This window comes from Dermacentor andersoni, chromosome 6, assembly GCF_023375885.2.
Source record: "Dermacentor andersoni chromosome 6, qqDerAnde1_hic_scaffold, whole genome shotgun sequence".
NCBI lineage: Eukaryota > Metazoa > Arthropoda > Arachnida > Ixodida > Ixodidae > Dermacentor > Dermacentor andersoni.
The window spans coordinates 28,797,936-28,818,964 of record NC_092819.1 but is presented as its reverse complement, the minus strand read 5'-3'; the positions used below and the strand labels follow the sequence as shown (position 1 = coordinate 28,818,964).

Sequence of the window (21,029 nt, the reverse complement as noted above, 5' to 3'; positions counted from 1 at the left end):
TGCCCAGCTGCATTTTTTTTTCTCTTAATGACAATTAGAATGTCGCCTACCCCCGTTTGCTATCTGATCCATACCGCTTTATTTCTCTCTCTTAACGTTACGCCTAACATTCTTCGTTCCATCGCTTTTTGCACGATCCTTATCTTGTTCTCAAGCTTCTTTGTCAATCTCCAAATTTCTGCCCCATATGTTAGCACCGGTAAAATGCACTGATTGTACACCTTTCCTTTCAATGATAATGGTAAGCTTCCAGTCAGGATCTCACAATGTCTGTCGTATACACTCATAACAATTTTTATTCTTCTACAAGTTCCCTTCTTATGATCAGGTCCCATGTGATTAATTGGCCTAGGTAAAGTTTCTCAAAATCTAAGCGCTCGTGCGTTTTCTATTTCGCCCCCGTCGAAATGCGGCTGCAGCTATTGGGATCAAATCCGCAACCTCTAGCTAGCTACCACGGGTGGGCATAGAAGTGTTGATTCGACGGTCGACCACTTCCGTAGTGTCGCCTGGACCCTGCGGTGCGCTTTAATTAACGCGGCTCTGCTTCTGCACGACCTGCGTAGTTTGTCCGCTTGACATATTTGCATGGTGTTTATTTTCCAGAAATAGCAGCAATGTACTGTACCGTACCTTGAACTTAAGCTTATTCAGTTTCCCCGCAACCAACCGCAAAACGTTGTCGTATAGTATAGTCCTTTTCACTTCACCTTCCTTCCCCCTCCCTTGCATGCGAACTGCTTCTTGTCCCTTCTCTCTACAGTTCTATCTACGTCCCCTCTGGACTCGCACGTTAGTAGAAAGGGAAGCGCTGCAGCTTCTGCAATGCTTCGGGGGTGTGGGGTCTCGCATAATTATAAGTTGTCAAGAAGCTAATGTGACGACGCCCAGAGAGCTCCAGAGGGCATTGTGCACATTCGACGCGGTTGGGTGAAAACGAGTTTCTCGCGCCACCTTTCCTCCCTGACTCGCCCCTGTCATGTATACACACGCTCTGAACGCCCCCCCCCCCCCCCCCCCCCCCGCACGGTGTGCCGGACAGCAGCAGCCACAACAGTGGGAAAGTCGAAGGAAGAGGCAAAGAATGCTTCGCTTTAAAAACACGATGTATTCCTATAACCAAAGTTTTTGCACCCCTATTGTGAACTTTGTTTTTGTACGCCTCCGTTGTTTGTCGTTTCCCTATTTCCTTCTACCAATCTTCTAATCGCCTCTTACTAATCTCTAGTGCGGACAACTTTCGCGTCGAATGTGCACAGTGCCCTCTGGGGCTCCCTGGGTGTCGATCGCCACATTAGCCTCTTCACAGCTGTGATTATCCGTGACCCTGCGCAAAATCTCTGCAGAAATCGCAGCGCTCATGTTTCTACTATAGAACATTCTAGTTTCTACTATACCCAAGTCCAGAGGGGATTAAGACGGCAAGCTGGGCGAGTTGGTGATTGAACATGTTCCTATGGGTGGGAAGCGCAACCCGGACGAGGGACGAGAGGCAGAACACAACACGAGCGCGTGTTGTGTTCAGATCAGGAACATGTCCAGATGGGAGCTAGACAGAACGGTAGAGAGGAGGCAGAAAATGGGTAGAACTGATGCATGACACTCTCCTCTCCCCTTTCGGACTGTCCTTTTCATGCATGTCCTTCTTTCAGAACCAACCTCCTGAAACTTTCTGTTCCGTGGGAAAGGAAAAGTTCGTCAGAAAATTCCGGGGGTGGGGGCTGTACCCCCCCCCCCCCCCTTCCACTTCCCGGCTACGCCAATGTACACGTGTGTTTGCGCATTTCACCTCCATTGAAATGGAGCCGCCGTGGCCGGAATCCGTCTCGCTTCATCGTGCTTAGGAGCAAAACACCATAGCCACTAAGCAACCAGGCAGGTTAAAGAAAACGTTGCTGCTTTAATTACCTCAAAGCCTCAAACACAATTCCATTGCTCTCTTTCCCTCTTCACGTTGCCTCAGCGCATTTTCGGGTTCCACTAATATTACGGCTTCTTTGATATCTTCCAGTCTCCCGGCATCCCCGTCCTTCTCTCCTTTCTGCGAACAACTCACGGTGAAGGTCAGTTGGTCAACACCGTTGAGTCTTCCAAGGCTTCCTGCTTCTGCCTTCGCGACTCCACCAGATTCGTTTTACTTAGCATTTTTTCAAAGCTGCAACGCGCATGTGACAACCGCTGTGAACATGTGTATAATATTTTTTCCCGCGACCATCATCAAGGTACACAAATCCCAACAGGTGTTGATAAGCCGACGTTTCCGATGGCCCCGAACGTAATACGTACGTGTACAAACCGTACAAACCCACAAATGTGCGGGTTCCGTAATCGCATGTAATCGCAGCGCAGGCAGCGCCACCCCGGCGGGCGCGCCAAAATTTAGAGAACGAAACTCGAAACCACGGCGACCACGGGACCACGGCAATATCCGTTGTTCCTTCGAAACTGCTACTTGCGCGCTGCTGTTAAGCGCGCCTGATTGTGTTGTGAATTGCCATTCAATTGCGCATTAGGATTGGTCGGTTGGTTATGGCGTAAACCGACGGCGGTTTCTCGGTTGTGCGGACGACGAAAATGTGCGGAAACCAGTGCACCTGTTCGACAGATTTTTTCTAATTCAGGTGAGCAAGAACGTTGGACTGGTAGTAGCTTTTGAAGTGTTGCACACGCGGTTGGAACTGAGTGTCGTGGCGAATAACTTGCTTGGCGTCCGAAAGACGCGATTCTTCTGTCGGGCTTTTTATTCGCCGCACGGTCGTTCCAATGAGTGGTTGCTTTTCTTCTGCGGCACCTTTTGTCATTTTTGCCCTTGTCGTTCAATTTATTTTTGTTAACCAATTCTAGGTTGCTCTCAATTAAGTTATGCCCTTGTAAGATATGTCCATGCAGGTTTTATTAGCGTTTGGCGCCCGGTGCTTGCTGTAGTTCTTGAGGCTCATACAAGAACAGCTTACTTTGTAAGGCGCGCACGATGTGTTGCCACCATGTATGCCCTTAGTAAGAGTGGTTGCGTGTTTACATCATCGAATCGAGATACGTTTGTTTTTGCTTTGTTTAACAGGCCAAGGACGTGCAAGCACAGAGCCGGCGCAAAAGTTTTAGCCGCAGACGGGAAACATGGATGCTGCCCGTTTGAGGACTCCAAGCAGGAAGACAATTGCTCGAAGGCTGTGTAGCACGCCAATTAGGACAAGTGATGCTGCGGACAATGAAGTGGCCGATGGTGACGTCTCTTCATTTCTTTCGACCTTGGACGATTTTGTAGAGCAATGCGATAGTTTCCTTCCTGCATGCCCACAAGTCCCATCTGAAAGCGATGCTGCTGGCAGTACAAGCAGCTTTCACGGATTTTTTATCGAGGACAGTGAAGGACCAAGCTTACCAGAGCGTGCAAGTACTACTTGGCACGGTCGCTGTTTAGAAGACAACAGGGCGGACTCTGTCGAAGATGCTGATGAAGCTCAAACCCTTAGTATTGCATACTGCAGTAGTGAATATCAGCGCATAGAAACAACCCAATCAGAACAATATCCATCAGTTTCTGAGCATTCAGCATGTTCTTCAGCTAGGACTTGTCACAGGGAACCGGACTTCGTTGGTAGTTCACAAAACAGTCACTACTACCACAATGGGGAACATTCTCAGGGCTGTAAAAAAGATAAGCTTGAGGGCGCAAACCTGGAACACAGTGCTAGTTGTACAATCCTGGAGGAACCAAATAGGGAAAATTCCAAGTCCACATCAAAAAATGAGCATTTTCATTCACATTCATTTCAACCAGGGAACACATATGTCTCTACGAAATGTAGAGGGAAAACAGAAGGGAACCATTACAAGCAGCATGATCAAAGCTTTCATAGCAACTGTGAAAATGTTGAGCATTCTGCACATGAAGGATGCAGACAGGAGCCTAGAGCAGGCAGAGTGAGCCGTCTGAACTGTGCTCGGATAGAAGGTGCCTTCAAAACCGGAGAGTGTCCTGAGACTCCTCATGGGAAGAAAGCGGGCCAGCATTATGGCCACTTAAATAGCAGCTGTGAAATGCATAATGCTATCAATTGCTCCTGCACACATTTCCAAGAAAAGCTAGAGGAGCAGCAATTTGAGCAACACATGGAAAGCTTTAATAAAAGCTGTGTCATGGAGGATGCTTCGGCATTTGAGGAATATAAGGATGAACCATTGGATGCAGAGGCTAAGCAATGTGAAGATAGCTCTGATGACAGCTGTATCGTAGTATATGCCTCTACATTTAAGAAATATGAAGTAGAAGAGGTACAAGCTCAGCAATATGTAGAAAGCCAAGATAGCGGTGGTATCATGGTGGATGGTTTGGCACTTAAGGAATATAAGGTGGAACTATTGGACGTAGAGCCTGCACAATATGTAGAGAGCTCTGATGACAGCTGTATCATGGTGGATGCCTCTACATTTAAGAAGTATGATGAAGTGGAAGAGATAGAAGCTAAACATTATGTAGGAAGCTGCGATGGCAATCGTGTCATGAATGATGCTTTTACATTTAGAAATGATAAACCAAGGGAGGCAGGCTTAGTATATCCAGAGAGCTTGTGTCGTGTCCACCAGAGGAAAGGTAGCTTAGTAACACACCATGAGAATGAATCAAATGAATGTGGTGTGCATTGCAGCACTAATTGTTCTTTTCAGGGAGTTTTTGCATCTGATCAGAAACGAGTGTATGAATGTGAGGCACAGTGTAGCAGTGCTTATAGTTCGAGCTCTTGCCCCCATCATGCAAACTCTGTTGTCAGTGTCTCTGTACCTGTCCACCAGACACTTTCAGCAGGATGCAAAACACCATTTGACATCTGTTACAAATCCTGTACTGGGAATAAACAGGTGCCATGTGTCACACCTCACAAACAAAATGAGCTGGAGACTACTGAACTATTAGAAGATACTACTTCAAATAACTTTAGCAATTTTTTGCCTTCAGAAGTAGCTAGTGACAGGGATCTCTCTCCAGCAAATCGCAATGGACATGTGAAAACTGAGCATTGCAGCTCAATTCGGAATCTTGCAGCCTCAAGCATTAGTAACGCTAGCAATGTGATTTTGAAGCCACAGTTGGCAAAGAATGCCAGTGCTAACAGCCCTGCTTACTTTACAGACATTATGCAATCTGTCCCAAATATGTGTGACAGAAGTTCATTATGCCATGAGGACATGGGGCAGATAGTACCAGGGTTTAAGGGGGCAAATGACAAACCTGTTACTGGTTTGTCAGCTCCTAGTGATGATCATGCAGGTCCTTCCAGTTATATTGAGCACAAGCCTGAAGACAACATAATTGAGAGTAGCACTGATGCCAGTGAAAAAGTGGCAATTCTTGTTGTTGCGGGACATAAAGATCACCACAATGAGACTGACATTGTTCATGCTGTAGACAAGGAATGTAAAGGAACTTCAATGGCCATTAGTCCCAGCTCAAAACCTGTTCCTCTTCTGGATGCATGTCTGCAGTTGGACCATATCTGTGATAGAACTGACATTTTTGACACTGCATTGGTAGCAGCAGCTGACAGGAATGTTGCATCAAGTACACAAAGATGCACCAAGGATGGCATCAGACCTCCATCACCGTCCTGCTCAGTTGCATCTGGAGATGTTCTAGACCTCGCAGTTGAAACTGATGATGAAGCCTTCATTGCTGAAGTACAGTCACCTATTGCTTCATCAAAATCTACAGAGCACTGCCAACCAACTTTGCAGATTGCAAATGTCATGGCCTCGACACATGAGGTACCAGCACAACCGTCTATTTCAATGCCAGAGTGCAAGCCTTCCCAGGAGCTTCCGAATTCTACTGACACCAGAAGCCTTGCCGGAATCGAACCTGTGGCCCCACTGTTGGTACATACACTAAGCAAGGATGTGATGTACGTCCCTGATGATTTGGACATGCGTGAGAAAATAAACACTATTAGACGTCACCAAGGGCGGCATTTCGAGCCACCACACCAGCCTGAAGACCTTTGTGCTCATTCAAGCCACACTATGACCACTGATTCTCAAGGCTTGGACCTGCAGCTGCCAAGTGTCGAGGCCCCAGAGGTGAAAAACCGAGCTCCATTCATGAGTGAAGATCCTGCTGAAAACAAGGACATAGAAAATCCTGAATGGGAAGCTGTTCGTCGCCTTAGCACAGATGAAGAACGATACCAGGCCGTCCACAAGATTTGGCATAACACCAGGATTCCAGACCCTCACAGGGAACTGACGACTTTCCATTATCGGCGACGAATGTTAAGTCTGGGACATGCAAAGAGCCAGCCCGCTAAGTCTAAACGCCGCAAGCGCAAGGCATCACGCAGCTCCTCGCATGAACACACGAAACCTGCCAAGCGCCAGCGTTTTGACACTGACATCATTGACCTGAAGCTAAAAGAACTCAAACGGAAAAAGGAGAAAGACGTCACAAGAGCTCAGAAAACGTTCAGGGACGACATCCACAAGCTCCACTCGAGTTTGTGGAGGCCAAGGGAGGAGCCGTACGCTTCACATGACCGCGGACACTCTGACAAGCGCCACAGGAGAGCACATACGGCGCCATGGGACTTCCACTATTATCAGTCACAAGAAATGAGGATCTGCGAAGAGTACAGAGCCAACGAAGAGAGCATCTACAACGAGTACAGGGCCAGGGAGTACAAACTGCTGAACGCTAGAGACGAAGTTCGGCGCGTCGACGCTTTCTACGCTGGCCTGAGGGACAGCGACCCGCGACTACTGTCAGAGGAACAAGTTAAAGAACACTTAAAGCTGGAGGAGACGCTGGGATGTTTCAAAAAGGCTTACAGGACACCGAGGGAATGACTGCCGATGTGCGCGTGTGCTTTCGGAACTTTGAGTTACGTGGTGCAGTCGGTCGCTGACTGTGCAAGGGTGTGTGAAACTGCTTCTAGTACACTCTAACATTGTGACAGCCAGAGGCTTAGCACGTTTTATTTTTCTTACGAAGTCTCTCTCTCTCTCTCTTTGCGTTCTCTTTACGTAAAATAAAGCATCAAATCAACAATGCGTTTGTGTCTCTCTAGCCGTTCTAGCATGTTGCATGCGAAACTAGCTACTGTTATCGGTAAAAGGCGAAACTTGGAAGAAGCGGTGCGCTTCCTAAAATACTTAAAATGAGCTGCCGCTCTTTAACTTTAAGGACTAGTTCAGGAACTTGTGCTAGGTTCGTGCAAGGTATAGCGTTGATCGTTTGCTTAAACGCGCAAGCACGCAAAACTTGCGGAAGATAAGGGTTTCGGTTTCGAAACCTTTACGCAATTTCTAAGCAAGACCTACTGAAAACGCGAATTTTTTTTTTCGTTCTTTCTTCTGATTTTTTTTTATTTTTACACACCTGTTTAATTCGCAATGCATTTTTGGGGCTACGAGCAGCAGTCAGGTGGGCCAGGGGGCGCTTATGTCGTTTCTTGTTTCGCTGTCTCGCGATTGCATTTTTAATCTCACGTTCACCACGCCTTACGTCAAGCTGCGTTTAATTGTGCTTACTATTGCTTGATCGGCTGAATAAGCACGGCTTTCGCTATGACAGACTCGGCAGACGTTGAAAAGGCGACGAAGAAGTTGATTCATGCAGGGATTCCCAGGGCAGTATGCCTGGTAAGTCGCTCACACGTGATTTGCGCCGGCTAGCTTGACCAGCAAACTGTCGCTGAGAGTAATGTTTGTATGCTATGCATTCTAGGACGATATGGATGAATTTATGGCGAGAGAAGAGAATCAAACCATAGATGCGGCACTTAAGAACCTCGACGAGCAGCACAGTAAATACAAGTTCATGGAGTTAAATCTGCTCCAGAAGAAACAAAGGTGGGAGCTCCTCAATACTTCTTTTCATTTTCCCTCACTGCTTTTCTATGGAATCTGTCAAGTGTTCATTGTTGCGTTCTTTGTTTTGGGGGGGGGGGGGAGGATAGTGGGGGAGGAGATGAATCATGGTAGCAGAAACAGCATGTGTACGTGAATTGTATTTCAGGTTAAAGAGCCAGATCCCTGAAATCAAAACGTCGCTGGAGATCGTCAAACTGCTTAAATCGAAAAGGGTATGGTCCTGAGCCTTCTTATACAACTTTTGATTGGAAACATGCCTGTTCTATCAGCATCAGAGATATGCTGCAACTAGATATTCTTTTCTTTGTGGCCGACAAACTCGCCCTTAACGTACCCGGCTGACAATATGAACTGTTCAGTTTCCTCTTGAACAAAATATTTATGTATGCTGGTTTGTAGTGTACTGTGTCAAACCAGTGTAATTTTTGTGTATGTGGGGAAATATTCTGAGAAAGCACTTATATTTGAAGCCACGCCAAAATACTAACTACAAAACACATTGCTGGCCGCTTAAGATATACGAATATTGTGGATCGAATTGCATGGTACTCTGATGTTGTGGGACGAAATTGCATGGAAAGCATTGTTTATTGACATGAAGGGTGGTGATAATTGATAAAGCAATCTGAAGATAAAGGTTTAGGCGTTTGCAGGTTCATTTCTGAAGCTTGCATAATCTCCGAGGTTGAATGCCATCCTACTAACGGTATTGCATGTCTTCAGCCTTCTATTATCAAATGCACATATTTTCAGAAAGCATTTCATTGGGACATCACGACAAGTTAACTAGGCATGGGCTCCTGTTGCACTACTGTTTGGGGTAAATGGTTCCAGAATGTTACATTGGCCTGTTTGCACTTGTTAAACTAGTTAAAGCTTGCTGAGCTGTGGATGTTGCCACCATGATTGTGCCAACAGACTATGCAATACAAGTGTTGAGTCTGTATTTTGTTTCCAAGTATTGCAATTCGTAGCAATCAGCAAAGCCTACTGCTGACTCTCCTTAGGACTCCTCCGAAGACATGGAGACAAGGTTTGTGCTGTCAGACCAGGTCTACTCCAAGGCTGTCATACCGCCTACTGAGCGAGTCTGCCTCTGGCTTGGCGTAAGTCTCTTATTTGCCTTGTTTGACTTGTTTAGTTTCTGTACAGGGACCTGGCATTGTTAAATCTCCAGTGCTTGGTTGACATTAATTTACATACATGAACACCATGCGGCTACACTGTCGCATGTTTGGCCTTGTCAAAGTGCAGACATAGCTGGTATTAAAGGCCCCCTCACAGGGCTCGAAACTTTGGTTACACTTCAATTTCTAAAGTGTGTATGGGTTGCATTATACCACAAGAATATTTCAAGTTGATTCATTACAAGAGGAGATAGAAGTTAAAATGTCACGATCCCGTGCTTCCAGGAGGCAAGCTTCACTGCCAACACAGGCACTCTCCCTTTGTCTTGACTAGCGCCCGTAAGCAACACCCCTTCCTTGCCTTCTCCCATATCGGAATCAAGGGGACACACCACATTTGTATCATGAGCACCATCACCTTCCTTTCTTCTTTCTCTTTCTTTATTGCTGCACAGTGAACTTCTAGTGGCAGTTCTGTGCATTATGGTTTACAAAAGTAACATGCACTAGTCAGTGGCGTTGCAGGCAGTGCGTCTTATGTAGAGCTGCTTATGCATGTGACCTTGATTCTCTAACAGGAAGCAAGGCCCAGTTGAGAGGAAGGGCGTGTGAGGCAAGGTTTCATTTAAAATTTTAGCTGCTCTCGTGCTGCACAGCAGTCTGATACGTTGTAGACAATCATCGGCACATAAGGCATGCTTGTGTGTTCGTAATGCCCAGACATGGTGAGGGGGCTCTATAAAACTTTCTCGCAGTACTTCTGTCTACAAATTGGAATCATTGCGTGATCATAATTTCTAGTTCTTCTAGCAGGTTCCACATGTCGAGGAGCAAACACACATGGAAATTGCAGGCATGCAATGTTAGTAGATGTATAGAGTGTGCAGTAATACAAATACACTTTAGAGCAGTGATGCAACATGGTCTCCTGTGGTTTCGCTTCAAAGCCTCGTTTAACCCTTTCCGTGCCACAGATGAGTATAGCCATCATAAGTAAAAGTATCGTGCAGTGGGATCACATCCATCAATTTGTTTCTAGTTGTAGCTTTTGACACTAGGTGATCTGTGTGTAGTCTTTTTTATTTTATCTTTTTAAATATTCAGCCGCTTGAATGCTTGCACTAAGAATATGGTGTGCCTGTGCACCGCATACTTAAGGAACTTGGTACAATTTCTGTCATTTCCTGCGGTATGGAAAGGTTTGAACACTAGCCTTGCAGTACATGGGGTTATCATTGGATTAGTCTGCAGCCATTTGACATTGCAGTGTTCATGTCCAGTAGCTGTCTAGAAGGTCCATGCAAAGCACTGCTATGCTACAAGATTTCTCTGCTGCAGGCATTGCAGCCATCAGCCACGTTTTATGGCTGTCAAATCCTTCATGCCTTGTCAAACCAAAGTTTAATTTATTCCGTTGTCATGATCTGCTTAGACAACTTGTGCTATTTCACCCCTTTAAATGAGAGGTGCTATCACACATCTATTGTCATCTATTGGTATGCCTTCTTTTTTTTTTTTGCTTACTTTATTTTTAATTCTGTATCACCTTGGAGCAACAGTGTGCCACCAAGTATGAAAGAAAGTAAAATGCTGATATATTGTTCTTAGCTCTCATATCTGTGTGCATATTGGTGACTGCCCCTCTAAAGGAACATGGTGGTAGCAGAGGTTCTAGATATTAAAATTATAGTGAAGTGCATTGCTTGCCCAAACCACAGTCTAATTATGAGGCATGCTGTAGTGGGTAGCTGCAGAATATTTTTGACCGCCTGGGGCTTGTCTTAATGTACGGGTCAGAGCTTTCGAGCTTATCGGTTAATGCTGCTGTTTCAAAAGCTTGAGCTAACTAAAAAATGTCTGTTTCTGCCCTGTTTACCGGAGAATGTTATTGTAACCCACTGCGGTTGCCCAGCCGCTGCTGCATTGTGCTGTTCAATTCGAAGTCACAGGTTCAGTCTCGGCCGTGGCGGCCATGTTTCAATGGGGGCAAAATACAAAAACTAATGTACTTAAATTTATGTGCATGTTAAAGTACCTCAGGTGGCCAAAATCATTCTGGAGTCCTCCACTACCGCATGCCTCATAATCATATCATGGTTCTGGCATGTTAAACTTAAGAATTAAGAAAAAAAAAGATGTCTTGTGACTGAGTGTCAAGCACAAGCATAGTAATCCTAAGCACACTACAAACATTTATTTATTTGTTTATTTACTAGACTACTATAGCAGCAGATGTAAAACTATACTACATGTTGCAACAGCATGCTAAAAGATTGTCGCACTACACTTCTAGATAAACATGCGTGCCCTCTAAAACATTATATATTCACAATAGCACACATTGAAAACATGAACATGTAGTGGCTTGTGCTTTCTCCCTGTGGTCATTCGAAATTCCTGCCATATTGTATAAATCCTTGCAAACACCATGAATAAACACAGCAGTAGAGAAAATCTGAACACTAAAAAGAACAGCAGCATGGTGATTAAAATCCCTCATGCAAGGTGAGGTGAAAAAGTGGAAATGTAGTGAGATTACTTGTACTTTGTAAAGTCTAGCTGTCACTGGCACAGAACTGCTGAACCAATGGGGAAGATAGGCTGAAGTGGTGGGAAGTAAGTAGTCCAGCTGGAGGGAAAACAGTGCATGTGTGTGTCATTTCTTTGTGTCAACGATCCCTGCGCTACTTCCATGAAGAAATGCAAAATGGGACAAAAGGAGCAAAAATGTCTTTATTTGCATGTGCCCATCTGTGTACACTGATAATCACGATGCCTCAGCATTTCCTCTCTGGTTGCTTCTTATGTCTCCAGACACTAAAGTGGGCTTGCCATGATGTCTATGCAATGATTGCCATCAGAAACAGCTGAAGTGGCAGTGATAATGCGGCTTTCAGCATAATGGTGCTTTTTGCAGCAAGTGTGTGAATTGGTTAATTGTGCATCTGCAGTGTTATTCTGCACTGCTACTTTGCTACCAAATACCATTGATCAGAATGTTAATCCTGATCACGGTGGCCGCATTTTGATGGGGACCGAATGCAAGAACACCCATGTACTTAGATTTAGGTGCACGTTTAAGAACCCCAAGTGGTCAAAATTAATGTGGAGTCCCCCACGATGGCGTGCCATCGTGGTTTGGGCACGTAAAACGCCTTAATTTAATTTTTCTTTAACCAGAATGTTTTCTCTTGCAGGCGAATGTGATGCTGGAGTACACGCTAGAAGGGGCGGAGGAGTTGCTCTGTAAGAATTTGCAAACTGCTACAAGGAACTTTACAGAGCTGCACAGTGACCTGGACTTCCTCAGAGATCAGATCACAACTACTGAAGTCAGTATCCTTAACCAAGTTTGTTGTAAATTTCTCTCTTGACACAAAAGGGAGGAGTAATTGCTGACATGGTCTTATTAGCCTTGGATATACCCTATTAACCTTGCCATTCCTAACGACCTTTACATGTGTACTTGTTTTTGTCAAAAGAAACATAAAAGACAAAGCACAGAATATGGAGAGTACACCACAGAATTTTCTTACATGCTCCGTCGTTTATGTTAACTTCGTAGTTAAATACGCAGTTAGACTGACTCACCCATGTTTTGCGGAAAGAAACAGAAGCACTGTGGACGTGAGCGCAGATAGCGCTGGGTTGTATGGCTGGCCTCCTGTTACATCCACACCACTCAAAAGGTCTGAAGAGTAAGGCGTACACTCGTCCTCACCTTCTGACAGCCATACATGTTGACTCTCCCAAATTTTTTGTAAAGTTAACACAGTTGGGCTTATTCAACAAATACTGCGTCAAGTTATTTACGATAAATTCTGCTCATGAAAAAGTTTCACTCACTGGTCTGTGACCCTACCATTGGAATTCTTTGTCATGGTGAAAGGATGGCAGCAGGGTACTTTCTTTGAGCAAGTTTATGCAGATAAATTCCTGAAACAGGTAAAATTAGCAACAGCAAATTTGCTGAAAAAGTCATAGTGATCTAAGTATGGTGTGTTGCTTGTCAGTGTCTGCTGCTGCCTGGGTCCTGGATCTAAAGATGAATCATGGTTCATAAAGTATGTGTCTTACGAAAGGCATGTGCTCAGAGCAAGTGTTAAAAAGAAGTACATGTTATTCCCCTTTTCCCCTTAATGGTCATGTGCATGGGATATTTATGAATTCTAACTTTCACGGTTTGACAGGTGTGCAGAGCTTTCCAGCACTAGTAGTTGTATCAGCGCAACTTGACATACCGTAAAAACCGGAATATAGGTCGAATTTTTTTTTTAAAAACCATTGCGAGAAGTTGACCCTCGTCTTATATACCGGACATTGGTGGAAAAAGTATGGAAGTCCTGCAACAATGGGTGGATGAAGTAAACAGCTGCCATCGGCATCAGCAGCAGCGCAGCGTGGCGACATTGTGGCACCGGCATTTTGAGTTTCCATTGTCACAAAGTTATATTGGTTAAAGGCTGCTTTTTCACATATTGTTTCAAAATGAGTGGAAGCTGATGTCAATTCACCGTCGCCTTAAAAAAAATGGCAATTGAATATGCGGAAGGCCACGGCAACATGGCGGCACAGCGCGAATTTTGAGTATCCGAAAAAAGCATTCGGCAGTGGTGGAGGCAAAAGCAGCGTATTACAACTAGCAGCAACCAAAATAAAACGTCATTTCGTGGGCAGATCGCAGCACGGACCGCAGAACTGGAAGACAAGGTTGCGGAGTTCGTCCGGGAGCTGCATGTAAGATCGCTACCTGTGACGGCCAATGCATCCGTTTGAAAGGGGTAGAGATCGCATGTGCCTATGGACTGGGCAGCGAGAAGCACTCGTCATGCAACTCTAGTTCGGACGACTCAGGTCAAAGGCGTTGCTCTGATTCGGAGTAGCGCTTGCGCACTTCGTGCCCGTCTGTGTACTGTACATCTGGCCAATTTTTAACAGTATCGCGCGACCATCGACCCGCGTGTTTGTCAGCACCTTATCATCACAGCACGGAGCGGCGAAATAGCGAAAGTATGTGCACGTGTACACATGCGCGTATCTCGTTTGTTTCGCCACTCAGCGCCGTTAATAAAGTGCTGACAAGCACGTGGGTCGATCGTCGCACGATACTGTTAAAAACTTGGCCAGGTGCACATGCGAGCAGCATTTAAATAAATACTGTCACCATTGTGCAACCGGCTGAGTCGCATTTGTTTCAAGGTAAGGGTGTCTTTCGGTACTTTTGCCATTGAAGATTTTTTTCATTCTTAGAATTCGTTAGTTGGGGGATCGACCTATATTCCGGTTCGACCTATAGTCCGGTTTTTATGGTAGCCACAGCTAAGCAAGAGTCTCACTTTTGTTGTCTTTCTTTCTGTTCATAAAGGCTATACATTGTCTTTCTGAAAGGCAACGGAGAATTTTTACTAAAATGACACTAGGCATGTTTGCATATTATGAAGTGAAGAAATGCAGTGTGCAAAGTATGCTATATTGATTTGGCATGAATCTTTGGGGTGGTAACTCTACATACAGCCTCCAGCATTTCTAATAGTACTGAGGAAGCTTTGGCAGCACAGCATATGCAAGCTTCATAACAGCTAGAAGCAGCAAGATTAGCTATGGTTAGTACAACCATGCTGTGCACGCTACAGTGGCAGTGTCGTCTGCTACGCCGTTCACTTCAGGAGGACATGTGCCTGCCAGCGCTAACCGCTTGGTCCTGCTTAGATAAAAACGGTGCAGATTTGCACAAGTACGATGTGGCCCCAACCTGCAATGCATTTTCCTTCTTTATTTTTTTTCCTCCCCTATTACTGGAGTGGCACACGATCAGGAGAAGGAAAATGGGAATTTACCAACACGCATGAAGTGTTATCAGGAATTCATGTGAACGACAGGGGCCTCACAAACAACAGGGATTTGGTGCTTGCAACACTGAAATAAAGAATGGAGCAGACGACGTTCACAGTGGAAAGTGCTTCGCATGCTTGTGCTTACCATTGCGAATCTCACCGCTCATCACTATTGTAAGGTGCTGACATGCTGTGTGGTCAACAGTTGTGCATTATAATAGTGTATAATAATATGATAGTCCTTCCAATATAATATAGTATTTAAATAAATAAATATTAAAGATACGTGAAACTGCACACTGAATAGAATGCGGTGGTAACACTTTCTCCACCACCTGCACAGACTGAATGGAACAGGGTTTCACAGCTTAAGTCATGCAGGCCGCTAGCAGAGCAGCTTGTGGCTGAATGCAATGCATTCAGCCAGGTGGATGTCTCATTTTACTTTAATAATTACTTCTCTCCACCTTGCGGGTTTCTGCAGAACTACGTCAACCTGTTGCCTTTGTTTTGAGTTGTTAAGTTCGACTTCACCCTGCCATCTGCTAGCCTCCTTGTTAGCTCAGATGGTAGAGTGGCTGCCCCAGAAAGGTGGTGGTCCTGGGTTTGTGTTACAGACCAGGATGAATTTTTCAAGTGCAAGGCTTTTCTTTTGAGGAACCAGTATGGGTTTCCTTTGGAGCAATTGCTATGATTGGGTGGATGTTTCATTTTCCCTTTATTTATTACTTCTCTCCACCTTGCGAGTTTCCACAGAACTATTAGATCAAACTCTTGCCTTTCCTTCAAGTTGTTGACAAGTTCGACTTTGCCCTGCCATCAGCTAGCTACCTGGTTAGTTCAGATGGTAGAGTGGCCACCCCGGAAAGGCGGTGGTCCTAGGTTCGTGTCCCGGAGCAGGACGAATTTTTCTTCAACTGCGAGGCTTTTCTTTTGAGGAACCCTTATGGGTTTCCTTTGTAGCAATTGCTACAATTGGGTGGATGTCTAATTTTTTCCTTTATTAATTCTCTCCACCTTGCTGGTTTCCGCATAACTATTATGTCATTGCAGTATGTGTTGAAGATAGCAATGAGATCACAAGAATTCCAGCTCCCGCGCTAATTCTTGTACAAAATAGGAGTGAGGGTTGTGGATTTCTTCAGTAAACAAAGGCGTGTTGATGTAATAAGCATAGGATAATTGTTCTCGAGATGTTCTATAAATTTTGGTATTTTTTTGTGGTTCTGTGAAATCTGATATGAGCTTTTACTGTAGTACTGAGCATGTTGACAATGTTTAGTGAGAAGGAATCGTTTTTGCGGTCAGAATCGGATGCAGTAGACCATACAAGGATAGACTGCACTGAAATGCATGTGTCGCCTGTGAACCCAGCTCTCTGGATTCGAGGCCATACTTGGCATGTCCATTTTATACTTGAGAGGTTGGTTGTCCGCAAGCATCCATGTAGCAGCTTATAATTTGCAAAGATTCATTCGTAAAAAGACAAAAGAGGGGAATGTTTAGTACAATTCGCGTGCCAACGGCAAGCTTCTTGGCTGGATAGGATTCATATCGACAGCACACCTCCAATTCTACTGTTAGACTGCTGCCCCTGCAAATGAAACGTGGACGCACTAAGTATGGCGGCAAAGCCAAACAGCTGGGCCTGACACAGCTATACAGTCTTATCTATACTTACATGATTCGGTATAATGTATGGATTCATTTTGTTGCATTCTATTCATTTATTACCATCCGCCATTCACAGCTGGCCAATTCCAGTGATAATGTAGGCAGAGCAGCACTCTGATCATTGATGAAGTGCGAAAACGAATGCCATTGGAATAGAATCATTGCATTATCCCAAACGGTGTACTATTATCCTCAAGTTCAAAAGCAGGTCAGCAGGTTGTATTGTCTATCTCGTAAAAAGGTTGTGCTGCTTATATCCATGCCTCATCTTTAGCCCATGTTTTCGCTTGTGCTGCATAACATGCTTTTGAGAACATTTCAATCAGACGACGGGTACATTTTGTTGCTAGCACGCCAATACCCCTCAACAGGTAACATTGGTATATTTCAACACTACCCTGTTTGATGCTGCTGTTTGTACTTGACTGATCGCTCTTCAGATATGGCAAGGCTTCACAACTGGAATGTGAAAAAGGTGCAGGCGGAAAAGTTGATTGCCCAATCATCGACATGAGAACCAGTTGCAGCATTACACAAGCAGCTTTCCAAGGGCTGACTGGTTCTTCGCTGATGGTTGCATCACAGCAAGCATGAATTTCCTCAAAAGTGTTACGCAGTGCCGCCACCTTGTGGAGAGTGTCTGAATGCCGTGCTGCATGTTGCACCGGTGTACTGAATAAGTTATTGCCACGTTCACGAGACCTAACCAAAGGCTTATAAAATGGTGAATAAAAAAAAGGCTTTGTTTCGGCTAGTTACATGCCTTGGTACTGCATTGTTGTGCAGGATGACTGCGGGCTACCTGACTGTGGCTTACCTGCTGCCAGCTTGCGTTTCATTGTTGTTTCTAAACATGCACTTAAAGGGGTGGAGACATGAAAATTTTCGTTTATACATTCTTTGATTCTAACGTTGCATACTACAGGAAGCACAGTACACACCGCAAGTTTCATATATACCCGATAAATAATTTAATAATAGCATTATTATACTGAGCCATTTCGGTTTCGGTTTATGGGCTCCAGGTGATGCTATGGCGTCGTAGGAGAGGAAACGCAACACGGCTTGGTCACGTGGGCCACAACAAATAGTGACTTAAAACTATGCTGCGTAGTCCGCTCGCGCATACGCGTGCTCTGCCAGCATAGGTAAACAACTGGCGACTCGAAGTGCATGTCGCAATTATTATAATTATTGCGAAGAGCGAAAGCAATGGTAAGAAAGTATTGCGGCATTCCGAAGCGCCATCAGCTTTAGCTTTGAAGCGAAGAGGAGGAGGCCTAACGACGCTACCGGTGCCGGCGAACGGTCAGCAGTGGTGAGGCTGCCATCGGTGCCTGAGTGACCACTCCTCGGTCGCTGATTGGCCACGTCGCTGTACGGCTGCAGCACAAATGGGTCTCAGTCTCATCCTCTCTACGGCAAGGAAATCTTGCCGTTTGTGAGCAAAACTGCCGTCACACGGCAGCCAGCGAACGGCGAGTTGCCATGCCGGTAACGTGGACAGGCCTTTACACGTTGACAAATTCCAAGCGAACGAGAGACTGCTCTGAGCTTCCGAACTATGCAACTCGCAGATGCTACATCAACTGCTCTCCTCTACAGCGCTGTGCATGTCTCGGTTAGCCAGGGTTAGCTCGGTTACAGTGTTCTAGAAGCCTGTAGCAAAGAGAAAGGATTTCTATATGCCTGTAGCTCGGTCATAGTGGAGGCTATGCTCGGTCAGTCGATTCACCAGGCTCCGTAATTGCCATTTTATCGCTACTCATCATACGTCATGTTTTTGTGTTAGTGTGCTATGACGTCAATATTTTCGTTTATCCGTTGTCACGTCATAGCAGCCGCGCTAGCAATGGGTCTCGACCACGAGAAGGAGCTTTTAATGACTTTTTGGAGCTGAATTAAAATTATTTTCAAATGTTTGCAGCGCCCAACACCTCGTTGTGGGTTTCCTTGCCTAGAGAAGCAGCCTTCAACATGCTTTTTTATAGCCTCAAAATTTGGTGTCTCAACCCCTTTAACAAAATGTATAAAACCATCTAATTTGTCAGAAAAGCTGTTAGATTCACAATTTCTTAAGATTCACTTTCCATGCAGTGTAGGAAGCCATTCCGAGATAAGCCCAAAACTAAGACGTTCTATACATGGCACTGCAATTGTATTCATTTTCTACACTACAAACAATATTTGCATGAAGTTTCAGCCTATGCCTGTTGTGATTGTGCATACTTGGCCACAACAGACAGTGGACAGTACACTGCTACATTTATAGCTGCATTTACATGAATGTGGCAGTAGCGTATCGAATTTCTCCGCACATTGTGGTAATAAAATGCGACAGGCATTGACATCTTGCACAATGCTATGTTCAAAGCAACCTGGAACCTGTTTCTGGTGAGCGAAGAGCAGAAGTGGGCAGCCTTCTCACTTCTCAGTTTCCTCTCTGCCTTGGCGCGATAACCGAGTGCTTACACACTTAGTCTCTAGCTAACCTCTACTGTCGCATTAAGGCTATTTGCCTTCCTGGCACATTGCTACCTTTCACAGATGCAACATGCTATAAAAGTGAATAAATGTGCCACTCATTGCATTCATGTAAACATGGCTTAAGGCTCTCTATGGACTCCATATGCTTTTTTTTTTTTTTAGTAAAAGCAGTTTTTTTTACTAGGGGTGTGCAAAGAATACTGCAGTCATTCTTGAGACAGAGTCAAATAGTGCCAGAATTGAATTCACTATTGAATACTTGTTGAATAATGAATGTGCGTTATCATATTGTAAAACTATGTTCACGCACGAGTATTCTTTAAGTTGGCAAGTTTCTGTCATTACATAGTACGCTATGAAGCATTCTTTTTTCTAAGCACGAATAAAGCATTAGAAGCGAACACATTTGTTCACATGCCCAGGGCTCTTCAGAATGTAAACGATCGTTATACAGCCTTTAAGTTATGGCTATCTAAGCAACACAGCCTGCTCCACCACCAAAGTTCTCGTTCTATGTTTATAGTAGTACTATGCCCACGTGGGTGAAAACTTCCCATACTTTTGCCCCAATTTTGTTTATTTGGGCGCAGTTGTTTTGAAATATTCGAAAATATTTGCATTTACGAATAGCTACTATTCGATTCGAAGACAAGTCAAATAGAACTCTATTCAATTTGTTATTCAAAAGTTTCAAATATTCACACGCCCCTTGTTCTTACTGACAACGAAGGCCATGCAGCAGTCTGTAATTTCCATTTCAACTCAGTGTGCCGGTAAAGCTGGCACAAATTTTACCTCTTTTGCTCATAAGCTCCTGTGCCATATTATTACGGTAAATGTAGCGCATTAGTGGAAGTGTGGGCAGAGAACACTTAAGAGGAAAAGGACGTCTTGCCTGTCTCATGCCTGTCTCGCCTTGATTCCTTTTGAATAAACCCAGTTTCTTTCATGACGTAACAGTTTTGGTGTAGGTTGCGGGGTAATTGAAGTAATGACAGACCCGGAACCATTTATTCTTCACCGGAGTCGTCGCCTCGCCAGACTAGCACCTTTGCCTGCTGACATGTCCAACGACGGAGACATTCAGGATCTGATGCCTGCTGCTCGGGGATCCGTGCCTGCTGGCACATGGCGCAACTACTGAGAACCTCGGGTTTTCTCCGGGAAAGCAGGTGAAGATGTGGACAAGAGGCTTGGGCATTACCAACGAGTAAGCAATTCCAACGACTGGGACACTACCAACTAATCAACCTTTTCTTCGTACTCACTGACACTGCCCTGATGTGGTTTGAAAATCATGACGTGGGAGCGTTTCGTTGTTGAGCTAAAGAAATGCTTCAGTGATTCAGACGTAAAAAAGAAACACGCAGAACACACCCTGGCACAAAGAGCACAGCTACTATGCGAGACTCGCAGTACCTACATCGAGGACATGTTGAAATTGTGATAGCAAGCCAATGCAATAATGTCGGAGGAAGACAAAGTTGGGCACCTACTTAAGGGCATAGCAGAAGATGCCTACAATTTCCTGATCGACAAGGACAGTCTTGCTTCAGTGTCTGACGTCATGAAGCACTGCTGTACGTTTGAGGCACTGAAGATGCACCGAATAACGCCAAGGTTTAGCCAATTAGCCACTGTTACCACTGTGGCCAGTATCGACATGAGCTCTTCATTTGACTTGGCGTCGACCATAAGACAGATCGTCCGCGAAGAGTTATACAGGCACAACAAGATGGCACGTCGCCCACCTGATGTCTCTGGCTCCTCTTTTTTGCAAGCCCTGGCCACTTTTCCACCTACGAATGTGTAGCATCCATTGGCCAACGTCGCAGATTTATCAGAGTACCGACGCGCACCGGCATCGAGCAGTAACTACTCTTCGGATACCCGTTTTGAACCTCACCCTCGTTGTGCCCGTTCCTGTGGACCTCCCACGAGTGTCAGTGCTCCGCGATACGAGCCAGTCACTTGTCCTAGGCATGCTGAAGTGCCTGACTGTTCTGAAAACTAAAGCCATTCGCTTCCTATATGCTACATATGC

General features: G+C 45.0%; 2 protein-coding genes across 2 annotated transcripts; both read left to right on the top strand.

Moving 5' to 3' along the window:
• Positions 1 to 2,413: 2,413 nt before the first annotated feature.
• LOC126521453 (uncharacterized) lies at positions 2,414 to 7,041 on the top strand. Its single transcript, XM_050170153.3, has 2 exons — positions 2,414 to 2,621; positions 3,062 to 7,041. Exon 2 carries the CDS (start codon positions 3,118 to 3,120, stop codon positions 6,835 to 6,837), a length of 3,720 nt encoding a protein of 1,239 aa, XP_050026110.2. The 5' UTR covers positions 2,414 to 2,621; positions 3,062 to 3,117; the 3' UTR covers positions 6,838 to 7,041.
• Positions 7,042 to 7,424: 383 nt separating this feature from the next.
• On the top strand, positions 7,425 to 17,256 carry LOC126521451 (prefoldin subunit 3-like). The gene is made up of 6 exons (XM_050170152.3): positions 7,425 to 7,632; positions 7,718 to 7,842; positions 8,009 to 8,075; positions 8,871 to 8,969; positions 12,188 to 12,326; positions 16,939 to 17,256. Exons 1-6 carry the CDS (start codon positions 7,558 to 7,560, stop codon positions 17,010 to 17,012), a joined length of 579 nt encoding a protein of 192 aa, XP_050026109.2. The 5' UTR covers positions 7,425 to 7,557; the 3' UTR covers positions 17,013 to 17,256.
• The last annotated feature ends 3,773 nt before the right edge of the window (positions 17,257 to 21,029 follow it).

Excerpts from the sequence above, each read along its gene's own strand:
- LOC126521453 (XM_050170153.3), top strand. The coding sequence starts at position 3,118 with ATGGATGCTGCCCGTTTGAGGACTCCAAGCAGGAAGACAATTGCTCGA.
- LOC126521451 (XM_050170152.3), top strand. The coding sequence starts at position 7,558 with ATGACAGACTCGGCAGACGTTGAAAAGGCGACGAAGAAGTTGATTCAT. Across the intron at positions 7,843-8,008 it reads CTGCTCCAGAAGAAACAAAG|GTTAAAGAGCCAGATCCCTG; the intron begins GTGGGAGCTCCT and ends ATTGTATTTCAG. Across the intron at positions 8,970-12,187 it reads GAGTCTGCCTCTGGCTTGGC|GCGAATGTGATGCTGGAGTA; the intron begins GTAAGTCTCTTA and ends TTTCTCTTGCAG.